The sequence below is a fragment of the Bufo gargarizans genome, chromosome 7, assembly GCF_014858855.1.
Source record: "Bufo gargarizans isolate SCDJY-AF-19 chromosome 7, ASM1485885v1, whole genome shotgun sequence".
Lineage (NCBI taxonomy): Eukaryota > Metazoa > Chordata > Amphibia > Anura > Bufonidae > Bufo > Bufo gargarizans.
The window spans coordinates 74,611,980-74,630,949 of NC_058086.1; the positions used below are offsets into that span (position 1 = coordinate 74,611,980).

Here is an 18,970-nt window from a genome sequence, read left to right on the forward strand (position 1 = left end):
CGCTACAAAGACAATGTGCCCACCTTACTTCCTGCACTGGAGCGTGATAGGAAGATGCGCGAGTACAAGCGCACGTTGGTAGACGCGCTACTGAGAGCATTCCCAAATGTCACAGGGGAACAAGTGGAAGCCCAAGGCCAAGGCAGAGGAGGAGCAAGAGGTCGCCAAGGCAGCTGTGTCACGGCCAGCTCCTCTGAGGGCAGGGTTAGCATGGCAGAGATGTGGAAAACTTTTGTCAACACGCCACAGCTAACTGCACCACCACCTGATACGCAACGTGTTAGCAGGAGGCAACATTTCACTAACATGGTGGAACAGTACGTGTGCACACCCCTCCACGTACTGACTGATGGTTCGGCCCCATTCAACTTCTGGGTCTCTAAATTGTCCACGTGGCCAGAGCTAGCCTTTTATGCCTTGGAGGTGCTGGCCTGCCCGGCAGCCAGCGTTTTGTCTGAACGTGTATTCAGCACGGCAGGGGGCGTCATTACAGACAAACGCAGCCGCCTGTCTACAGCCAATGTGGACAAGCTGACGTTCATAAAAATGAACCAGGCATGGATCCCACAGGACCTGTCCGTCCCTTGTCCAGATTAGACATTAACTACCTCCCCATAACCATATATTATTGGACTCCAGGGCACTTCCTCATTCAATCCTATTTTTATTTTCATTTTACCATTATATTGCGATGCTACCCAAAGTTGAATGAACCTCTCCTCTGCCTGTGTGCTAGGCCTAAATATATGCCAATGGACTGTTGCAGTGGTGGCTGACATGAAGCCTGATTCTCTGCTATGACATGCAGACTAATTCTCTGCTGACATGAAGCCAGATTGTCTGTTACGGGACCTCTCTCCTCTGCCTGGGTGCTGGGCCTAAATTTATGACAATGGACTGTTGCAGTGGTGGCTGACGTGAAGCCTGATTCTCTGCTATGACATGCAGACTGATTCTCTGCTGACATGAAGCCAGATCCTCTGTTACGGGACCTCTCTCCTCTGCCTGGGTGCTGGGCCTAAATTTATGACAATGGACTGTTGCAGTGGTGGCTGACGTGAAGCCTGATTCTCTGCTATGACATGCAGACTGATTCTCTGCTGACATGAAGCCAGATCCTCTGTTACGGGACCTCTCTCCTCTGCCTGGGTGCTGGGCCTGAATATATGCCAATGGACTGTTGCAGTGGTGGGTGACGTGAAGCCTCATTCTCTGCTATGACATGCAGACTAATTCTCTGCTGACATGAAGCCAGATTGTCTGTTACGGGACCTCTCTCCTCTGCCTGTGTGTGTGCTGGGCCTAAATATATGCCAATGGACTGTTGCAGTGGTGGCTGACGTGAAGCCTCATTCTCTGCTATGACATGCAGACTGATTCTCTGCTGACATGAAGCCAGATCCTCTGTTACGGGACCTCTCTCCTCTGCCTGGGTGCTGGGCCTAAATTTATGACAATGGACTGTTGCAGTGGTGGCTGACGTGAAGCCTGATTCTCTGCTATGACATGCAGACTGATTCTCTGCTGTCATGAAGCCAGATTGTCTGTTACGGGACCTTTCTCCTCTACCTGGGTTCTGGGCCTAAATTTATGAAAATTGACTCTTACAGTGGTGGGTGACGTGAAGCCTGATTCTCTGCTATGATATGAAGACTGATTCTCTGCTGACATGAAGCCAGATTGTCTGTTACGGGACCTTTCTCCTCTGCCTGGGTTCTGGGCCTAAATTTATGAAAATTGACTCTTACAGTGGTGGGTGACGTGAAGCCTGATTCTCTGCTATGATATGAAGACTGATTCTCTGCTGACATGAAGCCAGATTGTCTGTTACGGGACCTTTCTCCTCTGCCTGGGTTCTGGGCCTAAATTTATGAAAATTGACTCTTACAGTGGTGGGTGACGTGAAGCCTGATTCTCTGCTATGATATGAAGACTGATTCTCTGCTGACATGAAGCCAGATTGTCTGTTACGGGACCTTTCTCCTCTGCCTGGGTTCTGGGCCTAAATTTATGAAAATTGACTCTTACAGTGGTGGGTGACGTGAAGCCTGATTCTCTGCTATGATATGAAGACTGATTCTCTGCTGACATGAAGCCAGATTCTCTGTTACGGGACCTCTCTCCTCTGCCTGGGTGCTGGGCCTAAATTTATGACAATGGACTGTTGCAGTGGTGGCTGACGTGAAGCCTGATTCTCTGCTATGACATGCAGACTGATTCTCTGCTGACATGAAGCCAGATTCTCTGTTACGGGACCTCTCTCCTCTGCCTGTGTGTGTGCTGGGCCTAAATATATGCCAATGGACTGTTGCAGTGGTGGCTGACGTGAAGCCTCATTCTCTGCTATGACATGCAGACTAATTCTCTGCTGACATGAAGACAGATTCTCTGTTACGGGACCTCTCTCCTCTGCCTGGGTGCCGGGGCCTAAATATCTGAGAATGGACTGTTCCAGTGGTGGGTGACGGGAAGCCAGATTCTCTGCTATGGAACCTCTCTCCAATTGATTTTGGTTAATTTTTATTTATTTAATTTTTATTTTAATTCATTTCCCTATCCACATTTGTTTGCAGGGGATTTACCTACATGTTGCTGCCTTTTGCAGCCCTCTAGCTCTTTCCTGGGCTGTTTTACAGCCTTTTTAGTGCCGAAAAGTTCGGGTCCCCATTGACTTCAATGGGGTTCGGGTTCGGGACGAAGTTCGGATCGGGTTCGGATCCCGAACCCGAACATTTCCGGGATGTTCGGCCGAACTTCTCGAACCCGAACATCCAGGTGTTCGCTCAACTCTAGTCTTGATATGAAAAATGAATTTATGCATTTTTATTGACAATTCCATTTCGATCGATAATGGAGAAATAGGATTTGTTTATGTTGTAATAGCATATGCTACCAAATACACTTATGCATGACAACTTGTATCTGTATTTGCATTTGTATTTTTTATTTTGCATATGAAATTTTACATTTGTTTTTGGTTATGGAATTTTCACATTATATATACAGAATTATCGATTTCACATGGATGCTTATTGCATCTTCATTGTTGGACAATGTGAACAGTGCCTTACCTAGGTAGCAGAGGGCTCCACCTTTCCCTCTTTTCCCTCATTTCCCTTCCCCCGCCTTCCAGGTGGGGGTGGAACCATGTGCTCCCAGACCAGTATTTAATCTCTTGAAAAGACACTGTTCACAGTTAAGAATAAGAACTCTATTTGAAACACTTCAATGTTGCTACACTAGTGGGTGCATGTCCTGTACATTATTTTCTACTGCCTGAATAAAGACTAGGATTTTGGCTACCAAGAAAACATGAGTGCTGGAACTTTGTTTTACCATTTAAGACCAACACAGATGCCTTCTGCTACCCAAAGCTCATACACTAGGTAGGTCAGCCAGTTTCCTAGGTAGAAAGGTGCCCTTCAAAGATGTTTCTGGGATTAACATATTGATGACTTGTCCTTGAATAGGAGCTACGCTAGACCACAGATCTGTGGTGTTTGGACTTAATACACGGTTTACTTCTGGAACTGCAGCTTCTACTTGAATGGGACCTGAGCTGCAGTATGGTGGCTTGGCTACGACTGTGAATAGAACCTTCTGCTTCTGGTTGCATCCACTGTTAAAGGTGTTTTCTTGAGCAAATGGCATTTATCATGTAGAGATAGTTAATACAATGCACTTACTAATGTTTTGTGATTTGTCCATATTCCCACCTTTTCCTGGCTTGATTCCTTTTGCCATTACATTATACACTGCCCATATCTATGGTTAGGACCACCCTGTAATCCAGTAGCGGTGGCCCTGCTTGCACACTGTAGAAAAAAGTGCCTTTTGATAAAAAAAAAAAAAAAAAAAAAAAAAAAGCACAGCCAGCAAAGGAATAAAAATGGACTGTAACAATATATTAGAAAGTGGCTTGTATTAACTTTCTGTACATGATAAATGCTGCTGAAGTGAGAAAACACTTCAGTTTCCACCGCCTGTAGCTGTTCAGCAGTGGCGTAACTAGAAATTACCTTTGCAACTCTCAACTCCTGTGCAACCCTCTTTTGTGGCTAGTCAACATTGCTCTCTCAGATGAGGACTGTCAGCCATTCAGTTCAGTACCTAGCTTAGTGACAGCCATACAAGTGTTCCTGTCAATGCAGCTCATTCATGTTAATGCACCATGATCTGAGCCTCTCATGTATGGATGTTACTCTGAATTTGTTTTGTTCTGCTGATTAGTAGGGGTCTCTTATGTAGGACCCACTCTGATCATTCCCCCTTCAATTTTAAAAATTCAGTTGAAGAGCCAAATGGCACGCTGTTGTTCTGTCACATGCCTTTTTAGGATAGACCACGCCATCAAATTGGTTGGTCCTCTAAAGCAGTGTTTCCCAACCAGTGTGCCTCCAGCTGTTGCAAAACTACAACTCCCAGCATGCCCGTACAGCCAAAGGCTGTCCAGGCATGCTGGGAGTTGTAGTTTTGCAACAGCTGGAGGCACACTGGTTGGGAAACACTGCTCTAAAGGGCTTTGAGATGGTAGAATTGAGCCATATAGGTGTAGTATAATCTGACTTTTGGTAAATAACTGACATCCTCTTTAAGAGCTATAAATTATATATGGTATGTAATATATTAGTTTGGTTGCTTTTAGAACACCTATAATTAGATTGTCTGCTGTACATCTTTAAACAGTATTTTGTTAATTCAACTAGTTGAAAGCTTGTGATGAAATGACTATTAGTTATATATTGTGGTAGGTCAGGAACACATTAGGTCCCCTGCTTTCTGTTAAATTGTAATGGATCACTTTCTACCTAAAATATCCCTGTTAAGCAGGACAGTATATTGAAATAACAAAAATAAGATAAAAAATTTTGGTCATTAAATTTGCTAATATTTGTCATAATATAACAAATATTAGCCTCAAAGTACCACATTGTGCATATCTGTTTAACTTTAACATAAACTATTATATAATTTATAAATGTATACACACATTATTTATCTTATTGTTTATTTGCATGTTAGGTTGTTATAAACTAAAAATCCCTGCATTGCCGATGCATGCTTTTCAGTTTGAATGGCTTTCTGCATGAAAAACATTACTGCATGTTAAATATAAGCTATGGTTATCCTAACTAGATCTCTTTCCTTTCCACTTATGGAATTTGTGCTAGGTCAACAATGCAACAGCTCGTGTGATGACCAATAAAAAAACTGTGACTCCCTATGGAAATGGTGAGATTTACTAATTGGTTCAAAATTTTTCATACTTTGGCAAAAAAAAAAATACTGTAAGCCTCTAAAGTTGCAAATTTGACTGACTTCCATTCTTAAATCTGTTTTGAGCCTGAAGCACACAATGCTATCTATTTTGCGGTCCACAAATTACATATCTGCATGCTTTATTTTATTTTTTTGGAAATGACCATTGACTGCAAAATGGAATTGGACATATTCTTTAACATGGCTGCGGACAGTACATGGATAACATCTGTTTGCTGTCCGCATTTTTGCGGACCCGTAGAAATGAATTGGGTCTGTGTGTAATTTGCAACAAATTTGATGTGGCCGCAGACCCAAAATACTGTAGTATACATAAGGCTTTACAGGGCTTCTGTCACACCCCCCCCCCCCCCAAAAGTCATTTTTCATATTCAAAATATGGTGCTCTTACATTTTTCTGTGGCTTAGTTTCTTTAAACTTTAAACGAGTTCTGGCGGCAGCATGGCAAACATGGCGGCTGGAATAAAAGTATGACATGTCGTGGTTTTATTCCGGCCGCCTCTCGGCATGTTTACCGTGCTGCCTCCGGAAATCCTTCCCGCCCTCAATGGGGCCGGAGCGGTTGTCTGGGGGCACGCGTGCACTAGCAGCAGCACGGATCAGACGGGCTGTTCACCCGCCGGAACAGCCTGCCTGCCGCTAGTGTGAAACTAGCCTATATCCATGTTTCTTTAGTGTTTTTCCTTCATTTCGGTCTGAAGGGGACCTCGTTCTCGAAAGCTTGCCTTATAACATTTATTTTAGTTGCCCATTAAAAGGTATAAAATTAAGACTTCTGAGGCCTTAGAAGGATGGCGATTTTGTATTCATATCTGTACGTATAGTCCTTCTGGTGATTGTAAAGATCTGAAGAATATTTTAAATGTGCATCATACATTACGCACAGTGCTGTTGTGCATTTTACTACAAACCGTTGTTTGCCACAGTTTCTTTTGTTTTTGCAGGATGGCTCCTTTTTTTTGGCTAGGTGGATTGAACAAAATCTGAAATTCAGCTTTTTGTTTTTTTCATTTTGCATGCTCAGTGTGTGATTAGTACTTTAAATGGTAACTAAGGCTACTTTCACATCTGCATTTCTTTTCCGGTTTTGAGATCTGGCACAGGGTCTCAAAACTGGAGAAAACTGCTTCAATTTTGTCCACATTCATTGTCAATGGGACAAAACTGAACAAACCGGAATGGAGCGCACCAGAATGCATTCCGTTCCATTTTGTTGCATTCCCATGCCAGACACACAGCCATTGCAAGCAGCATTTTTAACTGTGGCCTGGGATACTGATCAAGACTAATCTGGCATGAAACACAATGTAAGTCAATAGTCCCTGATCCAGCGCTCATTGATTTTTAAAATGGTCCCCGGATCTGTCTTGTTCATTTTGGAGGCAATACAACTGGATCCGTTCTGAACGGATGCAGACGGTTTAATTATTAACCAAATGCATTTTTGCTGATCCTCTGCTGGACACAGATGTGGAAGTAGCCGAACACTTTAAAAAACTCATAGACTATAAACTAGACTATAAACTTCCTGGGTGGTCAGGACATTCTAAAATATTCGTTAAGAGATCACAGTTGCATGCTAATCATGCAGCTGCTGTGTGGGGCCCGCTGTCAGTGACTGTAGGGCTTCCTATAGAGAATGCAGGAATGGTTCCTTAGTGTCCCTGCCTTCCAGATTGCTGTATATAACAGCGCTGAAGTAGTGCTGTGTATACAGCTCGGGAAGTGCTATGCTGAGGATGAAAGACTACAGGAGCAGCTGGGTCTTCCTAGATCAGCTCTAAAGTTGAGCTGTATAGCGCTGGTCACTTTGCCTCACAAAAAGCATAATGGTAAGCAATCAAAAAGTACTATGGGGGAGAGCTAGCAAACTAGTGTAAAGTATTGCAAACTGGTATAAAGTCCATAGCAACCAATCAGATTCCCCCTTTCATTTTTCAGTGATTTGTAAAATTAAGGGGCAAACTGATTGGTTAGTATGGGTAACTAAGCCAATTCTACTTTACACCAGTTTGCTAAATCTCTATGTACCCCAAAATGACGCCACTGAAAATGTCATCTCATCCTGCAAAAATTGAGCCCTCAAACAAGAACATTGCCAGAAAAAAAATGGTTCTTAGAAAATGGGACATGCAAACAGGATGATTTTTTATTTTTATGTTTTATGATTTTATAGAATACTGACATATAATGTCCATAGTTACCTGCTCTATAAAAATATGATCTACCCAATCAGGTATATACCGCGGGGTAAAAAATAATATTAAAACTGTGCCAGAACAGATTTTTTTTTATTACTTTGTTCACCCTGCCTCCTGAAAAACATCAAGTGATAAAAAAAATTCTTATATCCCCCAAAATAATAATAAAAATAATAAAAAAAACTACAGTCTGTTCTACAAAAAGCAATTCTTCAGACAGCTATGTTGGCAGAAAAATAAAAAAGGTTATGCATATACTGTAGTAAATGGGGAAGATACATATGTGTGTGTACAGTACAGACCAAAAGTTTGGACACACCTTCTCATTCAAAGTTTTCTTTATTTTCATGACTATGAAAATTGTAGATTCACACTGAAGGCATCAAAACTATGAATTAACACATGTGGAATTATATACATAACAAAAAAGTGTGAAACTGAAAATATGTCATATTCTAGGTTCTTCAAAGTAGCCACCTTTTTGCTTTGATTACTGCTTTGCACACTCTTGGCATTCTCTTGATGAGCTTCAAGAGGTAGTCACCTGAAATGGTTTTCACTTCACAGGTGTGCCCTGTCAGGTTTAATAAGTGGGATTTCTTGCCTTATAAATGGGGTTGGGACCATCAGTAGCGTTGTGAAGTCAGGTGGATACACAGCTGATAGTCCTACTGAATAGACTGTTAGAATTTGTATTATGGCAAGAAAAAAGCAGCTAAGTAAAGAAAAACAAGTGGCCATCATTACTTTAACAAATGAAGGTCAGTCAGTCCAAAAAATTGGGAAAACTTTGAAAGTGTCCCCAAGTGCAGTCACAAAAACCATCAAGCGCTACAAATAAACTGTCTCACATGCGGACCGCCCCAGGAAAGGAAGACCAAGAGTCACCTCTGCTGCGGAGGATAAGTTCATCCGAGTCACCAGCCTCAGAAATCGCAGGTTAACAGCAGCTCAGATTAGAGACCAGGTCAATGCCACACACAGTTCTAGCAGCAGACATCTCTAGAACAACTGTTAAAGAGACTGTGTGAATCAGGCCTTAATGGTAGAATATCTGCTAGGAAACCACTGTTGAGGACAGGCAACAAGCAGAAGAGACTTGTTTGGGCTAAAGAACACAAGGAATGGACATTAGACCAGTGGAAATCTGTGCTTTGGTCTCATGAGTCCAAATTTGAGATCTTTGGTTCCAACCACCGTATCTTTGTGCGATGCAGAAAAGGTGAACGGGTGGACTCTACATGCCTGGTTCCCACCGTGAAGCATGGAAGAGGAGGTGTGATGGTGTGGGAGTGCTTTGCTGGTGACTTATTCAAAATTAAAGGCATACTGAACCAGCATGGCTACCACAGCATCTTGCAGCGGCATGCTATTCCATCCGGTTTGCGTTTAGTTGGACCATCATTTATTTTTCAACTGCGGCTGCGGTCATCCCTGCTGGTTCTGCACCTTTTTAATTCCACAGTTGTCCCTTCTACATCACTAAAGTTATTTATTATTGTGCTTTGATACAGCATTTGGGGAACATTCAACTTTTGCAATTACCTTTTGAAGCTTTCCCTCCTTATGTAGGATGTCAATGATGGGTTTTCTGCACAACTGTCAGGTCAGCAGTCTTTCCCATGATTGATTCCTACTGAACTAGACAGATACAATTTAAAGGCTCAGGAACCCTTTGCAGGTGTTATGGATTAATTAGCTGACTAGAGTGTGACACTTTGAGCCTAGAATATTGAACCTTTTCACAATATTCTAGTTTTCGGAGATTGTGAATTTGGGGTTTTCATAAGCTGTAAGCCAAATTATAACAAGTAAAGGCTTGAAATATCTTGCTTTGCATGTAATGAGTCTCTCGTATATTAGTTTCACCTTTTAAGGGTACTTTCACTCTAGCGATTTTGTTTTCCGGTATTGAGTTCCTTCACAGGAGCTCAATACCGAAAAAAACTAAACCGTTTTATCCTAATGCATTCTGAATGGAGAGCATTTCATTCAGGATTCATCAGTTTAATTCCCGTTTAAGTTTTTTGGACGGAGAAAATATCGCAGCTTGCTGCAGTTTTATCTCCGGCCAAAAATACTGAACACTTGCCGGCATGCCGGATCCGGCATTAATTTATATTGCAGTGTATAAGAGCCGGATCCAGCATTAAGTTTTCCGGCAAAACGGATACGGCTTTTCGTCCTGCGTATGCGCAGACCTATAAAAATGCAAAAAAATAAAATTAATGCCGGATCTGTTTTTCCGTATGACACCGGAGATATAGATCCGGTATTGCAATGCATTTGTCAGACGGATCAGTATCCGGATCCGTCTGACAAATGCTATCAGTTTGCGTCCGGCTTGCCTGAACTGCAACTGCCTGCCGGTATCCTCTGCCGCAAGTGTGAAAGTACCCTAAGTTGCATTGCTGAAATAAATGAACTTTTGCGCGATATTCTAATTTTTCGAGTTTCACCTGTATATATGGGCTCTAGTGAACCAATAGTTGAAGAGGCGACTCCTGTCATCCAACGCACATCTTGGGAAGGGGATTCGTGCAGTCTTATTTCACTCCTTGCTTACCACCCATTGACTGGGTACAGATGAGGCACATTATTATGACCACTTCCTACTGTGCTAACAAAGTTTTTTTTATTGGCAGTAAAGGCTTTTTGTGGCAGTGTCTGAATTGGACCTACGGTGATTGGCAAAGGGTTGCCTTCTCCGATGAGTCACATTTATTGCTTCATTGAACAGACTGATATTATTCTGGGTAATGTATTCTTGAAATTATCTGGCCCCCATGATTTATGTGGAAGGCACTCTCAACCGATGTGGTATGAATCAATCCTTTCAGATCATTTACACTCATACATGCTGATTAGCTTTTCTGCGGAGGATGGGATCTTCTAGCAAAACAATATGAAACAGCACATGGCTAGAAATGGCACACACTGGTTGGACAAGCATGACAAAGACTTAAAAGTACTACCTTGGCCCCCTAATTCGCCAGACTTGAACCCAATTGAGCATCTCTTGGACTTCCTCGATAGTTTTCACTCTATGGATCCTCCCCCATGTACCCTCCAGCAGCTGTGGGATGCACTGCAATCAGGATGGTTTGAGATACCTGTGACCAAAATACCAGTACTTTTGAGTCACTCCCAGCCAGTGTAGCTGCTTGATCTTAATGCGACTCAACTGTATGTTTGGATGGTTGACCTATATTTAATAGTTTTAAAATGTGCGTGCAGAGATCACTGCTGTGCGCTAATCGTGTCACTGGCTCCCCATATGGAAGGCAGGGATGATTTTTTTCACGGTCTCTGCTTTCCCCAATGTTTTATATGCAGCACACAATGAACGATGTGTATAGGGATCAGGAAGGAAGTAAATATACAATAAACTCTGTATTTAATTGAAAAAGATTGTTATACACTTAATTTTAAGAAATCTGTGAATCTTCCCTCAGAATGTTAGAAAGGCTCAAGTGGCATGCAAAAGTTTAGGCACCCCAAAATTACTGTTACTGTGAATAGTAAAGCAAGTTGAAGATAAAATGATCTCCAAAAGGCATAAAGTTAAAGATGAAGGTCCAAAAGGAAAGGATTACTTTGCTAAAGTATGAGAACTTAAGGTGATTAGAGCGCTTAGAAAACTTTGACGGCAGTATCAGACCTTAAATAGCCTGTTGGGGTTAAGGCTGGTTTGCAATCATCATTAGTAAAGGTCTGGTGATGCAAATTTCAAAGCCTTATAAATACCTAGATTACTCTAACCCGATTCCAAACAAACAGCAGCCATGGGTTCTTCTAAGCAGCAGCCTAAGGGTCCATTTACACTTCCGCAAATGGTTCTGCGTCCGTTCCGCTAATTTGCGAAACTGGTGCGGACCCGTTCATTTTCTATGGGGATGGAATGGATGCAGACAGCACAGTTTGCTGTCCGCGGATCGCGGCCCTGATCTTCGGGTCAGTAGTTACACAAAAGATAGAACATGTCCTATTCTTGTCCGCAGCTGTGGACAAAAATAGGCATTTCTATAGGGGTGCCGGGCGGGTGTGTTGCGGATCCGCAATTTGTGGGTCCGCAACGCACCACGTACGTGTGAATGGAGCCTAACACTCTGAGAATTATTTAGGCTCACAAAGCAGAGGGCTATAAGAAGATTGCAAAGTGTTTTCAGGTTGCCATTTCCTCAGTTTGAAATTAAATTTAAGAAATGGTAATTAACAGGAACAGTGAAGGTCAAGAGAAGGTCTGGGAGACCAAGAAAGAATTCAGATACCATAGGATTGCTAGAAAGGTAACTGAACCCCTGCTTGACGACATTCAGGAAGATTTAGCAGACTCTGGAGTTTTGTTCTGCTGTTCAACACCTGCACAAATATGGTGTTCCTGGAGGAGTTACGAGAAGAACCTCTACTGCATCCTCGCCTCAAAATTCAGCCTGTAGTGATGATGGCTACTGAAGTTACTTGTACAGAACAGGAAATAAGGACCTATTAGAACTAATGACCAGGATTATATACCAGTACTTTTTATTTTATTTTATTTTTTATATCGAGTGACATTGAAAAGTGAAAAAACAAAACACAAGAAACTGTAAAATAGTTTACCGCAAATGTGATTTTTAACAAATAGGTTGTTTTCTGATGACACTCCCTTTTATATTTCAGTATTCAAGCCACAATCATCCTGAACAGTGTTTAGAGTTCAGGCAGGAAAGGACAATACTGTCCTGATAAAACAGTTTTTGCTGTGCTTCTGAATACTTTCATGGGCTACAAACTACAGCCACAATCTTATCTTTATTTATTTTATGCATTTTATATAGCGCTACTATAATCCGCAGCGCTTTACAGACATTATCATCCAACTGTCCCAATCTAAGGTTCCTATCAGTATGTCTTTGGAGTGTGGGAGGAAACCGGAGTACCCGGAGGAAACCCCCACAAACACGGGAGAACATAAAAACTCCATGCAGATTGAAACCCTTTAACTCAAGATCAGAATCGTGGTGCAAGCTGCCTTAAATTCACATACAGCTTTAAAGGGATTCTGTTACCAGATTGAACCCTGTTAAGCTAGCTAACATTAGCCATGAGCTAATGTCAGCTAAACCTAACTAGCCTATTCCTACTTTTATCTATACCCCCGTTACACCAGAAATCTAACTTTTATAATATGCTAATTAGCCTCTAGGAGCAGGGGGGCATTGTTCCTGCTCCTAGAGGCTCCGTTCTCCCACCTTTGTCGCCTCCCTCCAAGTCCTGATCGACAGGGCCAGGCAGCGCTCGCATCTGTCTGCCAGCCCTATGCTCTGGTGGAATCTCATGCCGTTCAGTATTCGGTGCAGGCGCGGTGAGAAAGCTGGCAGCCTGCGTGCAGCATCCCCGCACTTTGCCTGTGCCGAATGGCATGAGATTTCTTCAGAACACAGGGCTAGCAGACAGATGCAAGCGCTGCCTGGCCCTGTCAATCAGGACTTGGTGGAAGAACGGAGCCTCTAGGAGCAGTAACAGCACCCCCCCTGCTCCTTGAGACTAATTAGCATATTATAACTAGATTTCTGGCGTAAAGGGGGCATAGATAAAAGTAGGAATAGGCATTAATGTCAGCTAGCTTAATGGGGTTAAATCTGGTGACAGAAACCCTTTAGTGTCCATTCACACGTCCGCAAAAGGGTCCGCACTTGTTCCGCAATTCCGGACGTGAAGCGGCCCCAAACTTCCGGTCCTCAGCTCCGCAAAAGATAGAACATGTCCTATTCTTGTCCGCAGCTGCGTCAATAATAGGCATTTCTATAGGGGGTGCCACAGACGTGTGAATGGATCCTCAAGTCGTCAGGTCGGAAGTAAAAGCTGCAGGTTTAATGCAGCTCTTGCTGTGACTATTTTGTAACCGCACAAACACAGTTAAAGGTTATGTACCCCTTCCGAGGCAAATTATAATTTATTTTTATTGCATTTTACTGATTTGGGGCAAAAAACGTTTTTAAATTGGTATTAAAAATATTGAGCCGTTCTATCACAAAGGGCTAGCTGTAAATCCTACATTTTTTACTTTCACTTTTGTGCAGGTCATCTAATAACCCTTATCTTTATTTTACTAAGAGGTCATAAACACTTATTTAAGCCACATTGTTTTTAGTAAGATAAGAATTAAGCTATGGGTGTTTAATGTCAGAGAGCAGAGTAGCAATGTTAGTTGGCTGAGTCTACTTTCACATTAGCATCATGGATCTGCAAAAATTGGTCTCTGGATTTGCTAATACAAGTAAATTTACATATATGTACATGTATACATATTTGCTTATTAGCCATGCGTCAGTATGTACAATATGTCATGGACAAAAGATTAATGTCAGGTTTTTTTTTTTTTTTTTTCCTTTCTTTCAGGTTGGAAACTCAGTCCTGTAGTTGGAGCAGTGTATGGCCCTGAACTATATGCTGGTAAATCTTAACATAAAAAAGATTTTTAAATGTCAGACTCAGACATAAGAGATTTATATGTACTCAAGATTTTCTCTACCTATAATGAAATGTACTTTGAACCGTGGGGCCTGTCACAAAAACCGAATAGAACTGTGTAGAATAACATAGCACAGTAGTAACCATTATCATGTTCCATATGTGCCAGGCCTTAGAGTAACTAAGCTTTTGAATAAATGTTTTATAGATGTTCCTAATGCCATTGTAACACTTTTTTTCTAATATACTTTTATTAATGGTTTTTAGTTAGTAAACCTCCGGGGGCACAGGCAGGAGCAGCAATGTGTGCTCCTGCCCGTACTCTGCGCTGCAGCCCCATTCATAATGGCATCTCCATACACCGGAGTTAGCGGTATACAGAAATGTCAATTTAAAGTGCTTTAGGAGGGGGGAAAGTGTATTAAAAATACAAAAAGCATTAATAGTTTATTACAAAAAGTGTTACTATGGCATTAGGAACATCCTATTAAAACTTTATTCAAAAGTTTAGTTACTCTTTAAATTCAAAATGCTCAGAATGCATCAGTTAGCCTCCGTTCAGTCTCCATTCCGCTTTGGACGAAACTTGGCCAAACTGATCCGTTCTGACACACAATGCAAGTCAATGGGGACCGATCCGTTTTCTATGACACAATCTGGCACAATAGAAAACTGATATCGTCCTCCATTGACTTTGAATGGTGGTCAAGATGGATCAGTCTTGGCTATGTTAAAGATAATACAACACGATCTGTTCGGAAAGGATGCAGAAGTTTGTATTATCTGAACGGATTAGTCTGTGCAGATCCATGACGGATCCACACCAAATGCGTGTGTGAAAGTAGCCTAAATCAGATTCTGAAGTTATTATGCAAAGTCTCACGAGACTTCGCGAGGTAGTAACTTCACCTCATTGGAGCCAATACATTCTAATACTGTACAGAAAACTCGCTCTGTACAGTATTGAAACGAACCAGACTTAAACAAAAAAAATGGGAGCTCACAAGGTACCCATATAAAATATAGTATTCTGTTGAATTTATTTTTACATATAAAAGGATGTTGATGTTAAAAAGGAAAGTGACAGAAGAAAACACCATCCTGGTAGCACACACAATACAGGGGTATATAGTATGTGTACAATTATGTAAATGCATATTAAGACATGATGCATCAAATATAGTGATCTATAGTTGCATAAACGATCATTATACATAAATGGAGGATACTGGCAACCAAAGTATCAAGAGACAATCACCTCTCATTTATATTGACCAGAATATCCACATGCTGCATAAGAAAAAATTAAAAACTCCCTTAACCCCTTAAGGACCGGGCTCATTTTTCACCTTAAGGACCAGGCCATTTATTGCAAATCTGACCAGTGTCACTTTGTGGTGATGACTTTAAAACGCTTTGACTTATCCAAGCCATTCTGAGCTAGTTTTTTCGTCACATATTGTACTTCATGACACTGGTAAAATGGAGTCAAAAATGTTTATTTATAAAAAAAATATACCAAATTTATCAAACGTTTAGAAAAATTAGCAAATTTCCAAGTTTCCATTTCTCTACTACTATAATACATAGTAATACCTACAAAAATTGTTATTACTTTACATTCCCCACATGTCTACTTTTTGTTTGGATCATTTTGGGAATTGCATTTTTTTTTTTGGGGACGTTACAAGGCTTAGAAGTTTAGAAGCAAATCTTGAAATTTTTCAGAAATAAAAAAAAAAAAAATTTTTAAGGACCAGTTCAGGTCTGAAGTCACTTTGTGAGGCTTACATAATAGAAACCACCCAAAAATGACCCCATTCTAGAAACTACAACCCTCAAGGTATTCAAACTGATTTTACAAATGTTAACCCTTTTAAGGGTTCCACAAGAGTTAGGCTTCATGCACACGACTGTTGTGCATCCGTGGGCGTTGTGCCGTTTTCATATTTTTTTTCGCGGACCCAAAGACTTTAAAGAGGACCTTTCACTAATATACAAACTCAAAACTAACTATACCTGTGGGCAGAGCGGCGCCCAGGGGTTCCCCCTGCACTTACTAGTATGCCTGGGCGCCGCCCAGTATATGCTCCGGTGTCTCAGCTCCGTCTGTTGTATTGGACTGATTTTTTTTGTAGGAGGCGTGTCCCTTGCTGTAGTGCTGGCCAATCGCAGCGCACAGCTCATAGTGCAGGGGGGACCCCTGGGCGCCGCTCTGCCCACAGGTATAGTTAGGTATGAGTTTGTATATTAGTGAAAGGTCCTCTTTAAATGGGTCCGTGGAAAAATCGGAAAATGCACCGTTTTGCAGCTGAGACCGTGATCCGTGTATCCTGTCCGTCCCAAAAAATATGACCTGTCCTATTTTTTTTTGACTGACAACGGTTCACGGACCCATTCAAGTCAATGGGTCCGTGAAAGAACACTGATGCACACAAGATTGGCGTCAGTGATCCGTGGCCGTAGGTTACTTTCATACAGACAGATCCGAAGATCCGTCTGCATAAAAGCTTTTTCAGAGCTGAGTTTTCGCTTCGTGAAAACTCAGATCCGACAGTACAAGGAGTGCAGAATTATTAGGCAAATGAGTATTTTGACCACATCATCCTCTTTATGCATGTTGTCTTACTCCAAGCTGTATAGGCTCGAAAGCCTACTACCAATTAAGCATATTAGGTGATGTGCATCTCTGTAATGAGAAGGGGTTTGGTCTAATGACATCAACACCCTATATCAGGTGTGCATAATTATTAGGCAACTTCCTTTCCTTTGGCAAAATGGGTCAAAAGAAGGACTTGACAGGCTCAGAAAAGTCAAAAATAGTGAGATATCTTGCAGAGGGATACAGCACTCTTAAAATTGCAAAGCTTCTGAAGCGTGATCATCGAACAATCAAGCGTTTCATTCAAAATAGTCAACAGGGTCGCAAGAAGCGTGTGGAAAAACCAAGGCGCAAAATAACTGCCCATGAACTGAGAAAAGTCAAGCGTGCAGCTGCCAAGATGCCACTTGCCACCAGTTTGGCCATATTTCAGAGCTGCAACATCACTGGAGTGCCCAAAAGCACAAGGTGTGCAATACTCGGAGACATGGCCAAGGTAAAAAAGGCTGAAAGACGACCAACACTGAACAAGACACACAAGCTGAAACGTCAAGACTGGGCCAAGAAATATCTCAAGACTGATTTTTCTAAGGTTTTATGGACTGATGAAATGAGAGTGAGTCTTGATGGGCCAGATGGATGGGCCCGTGGCTGGATTGGTAAAGGGCAGAGAGCTCCAGTCGGACTCAGACGCCAGCAAGGTGGAGGTGGAGTACTGGTTTGGGCTGGTACCATCAAAGATGAGCTTGTGGGGCCTTTTCGGGTTGAGGATGGAGTCAAGCTCAACTCCCAGTCCTACTGCCAGTTTCTGGAAGACACCTTCTTCAAGCAGTGGTACAGGAAGAAGTCTGCATCCTTCAAGAAAAACATGATTTTCATGCAGGACAATGCTCCATCACACGCGTCCAAGTACTCCACAGCGTGGCTGGCAAGAAAGGGTATAAAAGAAGAAAATCTAATGACATGGCCTCCTTGTTCACCTGATCTGAACCCCTTTGAGAACCTGTGGTCCATCATCAAATGTGAGATTTACAAGGAGGGAAAACAGTACACCTCTCTGAACAGTGTCTGGGAGGCTGTGGTTGCTGCTGCACGCAATGTTGATGGTGAACAGATCAAAACACTGACAGAATCCATGGATGGCAGGCTTTTGAGTGTCCTTGCAAAGAAAGGTGGCTATATTGGTCACTGATTTGTTTTTGTTTTTGAATGTCAGAAATGTATATTTGTGAATGTTGAGATGTTATATTGGTTTCACTGGTAAAAATAAATAATTGAAATGGGTATATATTTGTTTTTTGTTAAGTTGCCTAATAATTATGCACAGTAATAGTCACCTGCACACACAGATATCCCCCTAAAATAGCTAAAACTAAAAACAAACTAAAAACTACTTCCAAAAATATTCAGCTTTGATATTAATGAGTTTTTTGGGTTCATTGAGAACATGGTTGTTGTTCAATAATAAAATTAATCCTCAAAAATACAACTTGCCTAATAATTCTGCACTCCCTGTATATTCTAACACAGAGGCGTTCCCATAGTGATGGGGACTCTTCAGGTTAGAATATACTAAAAGAACTGTGTACATGACTGCCCCCCGTAGTTAACACATTGGTGGCCAGTGCGGCCGGCTCCCCCTCCCTCCCCTGTAGTTAACTCGTTGGTAGCCAGCGCCCCCTCCCTCCCCTGTAGTTAACTTGTTGGTAGCCAGTGGGCCCCCCCCTCCCCCCCTGTAGTTAACTCGTTGGTAGCCAGCCCCCCCTCCCTCCCCTGTAGTTAACTCGTTGGTAGCCAGCCCCCCTCCCTCCCCTGTAGTTAACTCGTTAGTAGCCAGCCCCCCTGTAGTTAACTCGTTGGTAGCCAGCCCCCCCTGTAGTTAACTCGTTGGTAGCTAGCCCCCCCTCCCTCCCCTGTAATTAACTCGTTGGTAGCCAGTGGGGCCCCCCCCCCCCGTAGTTAACTCGTTGGTAGCCAGCCCCCCCTCCCCTGTAGTTAACTCGTTGGTAGCCAGTGGGCCCCCCCCGTAGTTAACTCGTTGGTAGCCAGCCCCCCCTCCCTCCCCTGTAGTTAACTCGTTGGTAGCCAGCCCCCCCTCCCTCCCCTGTAGTTAACTCGTTGGTAGCCAGCCCCCCTCCCTCCCTTCCCCCCGTAGTTAACTCGTTGGTAGCCAGTCCCTCCCCTGTAGTTAACTCGTTGGTAGCCAGTCCCTCCCCTGTAGTTGACTCGTTGGTGGCCAGTCCCTCCCCTGTAGTTGACTCGTTGGTGGCCAGTCCCTCCCCTGTAGTTGACTCGTTGGTGGCCAGTCCCTCCCCTGTAGTTGACTCGTTGGTGGCCAGTCCCTCCCCTGTAGTTGACTCGTTGGTGGCCAGTCCCTCCCCTGTAGTTGACTCGTTGGTGGCCAGTCCCTCCCCTGTAGTTGACTCGTTG

General features: G+C 42.6%; 1 protein-coding gene across 1 annotated transcript in view; it reads left to right on the forward strand.

The window, feature by feature from the left end:
* Window positions 1–18,970, forward strand: part of LOC122944171 (RNA binding protein fox-1 homolog 2) — a 356,156-nt gene that overhangs the window by 103,559 nt on the left and 233,627 nt on the right. The window contains exons 8-9 of the mRNA XM_044302402.1: window positions 5,172–5,232; window positions 13,867–13,920. Coding sequence (XP_044158337.1) covers window positions 5,172–5,232; window positions 13,867–13,920 — 115 coding nt within the window. The remainder of the gene's footprint in view (window positions 1–5,171; window positions 5,233–13,866; window positions 13,921–18,970) is intronic.